The following is a 1,711-nucleotide window of genomic DNA, read 5'->3' on the forward strand; positions in this document are numbered from 1 at the left end:
TCACTGGCCAGAATGAGCGAAGCGCACTTTCACTATCGATTCCTCACAGGCGGAGTGCATTTGGTATCACTCCGCCTGTGACAGGAGCCGGCGCTATAGAGGAGGCATCGGCTTATGCGGCTCGGCTCCCTCCGGTGCCGCCTCGCTTCCTCTAGCGCCGGCTTGGTTGGCACTGCTGATTCTCTCCCGCGGCTCTTCAAGTTCCCCCTTATGCCACCACTGGCCCTGGGAATGGTCACATCTAGGTCTTATTTTCGGGGGTAGGTCTTATTTTCAGGGAAAAGGGGTATTTTGATGTATGTTTGTTTGACCCTGCACTGCAAGTACTATGTTGTATATTATACTCCTGTTCCTTACAATGTACATACTATGTTGTACGTTATACTCCTGACCCCTGCAATGTATATGCTATGTTGTACATTATAATAAGCTTAGCAACATAGTTCTAACCATGTTTATTAAATAGGATTTTTGCCACATGGGAAAACCTTCCACCAATCAGCAGCTGGCACAGGTGCTGCAGTACTCGGCAGATAGGTCAGTGTCAAATGATGTTTTCTGTAGATTTGATTCCAAAATGCGTTTGCATTGTAACTGGCGTTTATTCTCTGCCAGAGCTGTTGGGTTGCTGTACAGACTAAAAGTTGTAGCTAGCTAAAAAAACAAAACAGTTTTACTAAAGAACAAAATATTCTTGGCAGTGTCTCTGTCCTTATTGTGATAAATCTTCCTGTATATAAATTGTACAATAAGGTTATCGATAAGCCTCCATTTTAAATTAACGGCTGTCCCTAATTAAAGTACATTCTCTGCCCACAACGGCGTGCTGGATGCACAGGGAAAAAAAAGATGTGCCTGGAAATGTAGCAGATAATCTGAATTAAAAATGCTGTATCCTTAGTCAAATCTGTTTTATATAATACAATATACCAGCAAAGTTTTTCAGGGCATGCACGAAAACACATGAAGGAAGCCTACAGACTGCGGCTTCTGTCATGAAAATAATGAAGGTGCTGATGAACTGAATTTGTATTTATGAGAAGACAGGAGTGACAGTTCTCCAGGAGGCTGAGAACAGTCTGACGCCTGTAAATACTTGATGAGAATATGTGACAGCTGCTTTATGATGGTAATAAGACCCTACAGGTGTTGGAATCTGACCTGGAGTCGCCATGACAATGGAATAATTATGGCAGGATGTTCTAGGTCTTCCTGCATGGACTTTAGCATCTGACACAAAGCAGGAAGCAGCCGCTGAGCTCTAGGAGGTGACATGGTAAGCCGTTCCATTAATGAGAAAAATAGATGACATTTTATCATTTTGAACCAACACATTGTTCTGCGTGTTTGGGGTCGCACTAAAGTTATTATTTTGCTTTCTGCAGACCAAGTTCCTGTCCCAGGATGACATTCAAAGTAAGCAATGGCATGACTGAGGATGTGTGCACCGTGTTTGTCCACTAAAGCAGTAACGGATCTCACTTTATATTACATTCCAAAGTTACATTGTTATGTCATAGAGTTACTATGTATGTACCTACACCTGTACAGCAATGGAGAGGCCTGTGCTGAGAGGGATACGTGGGCCTTCAGAACCAAGCTCCCTATGAAAATGGCAGAACTCCTACTCTGTATGTATGCAGTGGGGTCCCTAGCCTATTCACGTGTGTGTGTGTGTGTGTGTGTGTGTGTGTGTGTGTGTGTGTGTGTG

The 1,711-nt window shown here is 43.5% G+C and overlaps 1 protein-coding gene across 1 annotated transcript in view; it reads left to right on the plus strand.

The window, feature by feature from the left end:
- The first annotated feature begins 1,089 nt into the window (after positions 1-1,089).
- CALML4 (calmodulin like 4) overlaps positions 1,090-1,711 on the plus strand; it is a 9,211-nt gene continuing 8,589 nt past the window's right edge. Inside the window, exons 1-2 of the mRNA XM_018552839.1 lie at positions 1,090-1,276; positions 1,386-1,416. Of these exons, the coding sequence (XP_018408341.1) occupies positions 1,274-1,276; positions 1,386-1,416 (34 nt within the window). The 5' untranslated portion in view covers positions 1,090-1,273. The remainder of the gene's footprint in view (positions 1,277-1,385; positions 1,417-1,711) is intronic.

Source organism: Nanorana parkeri, unplaced genomic scaffold (assembly GCF_000935625.1).
Source record: "Nanorana parkeri isolate BGI_ZX_2015 unplaced genomic scaffold, ASM93562v1 scaffold98, whole genome shotgun sequence".
In the NCBI taxonomy this organism is placed as follows: domain Eukaryota; kingdom Metazoa; phylum Chordata; class Amphibia; order Anura; family Dicroglossidae; genus Nanorana; species Nanorana parkeri.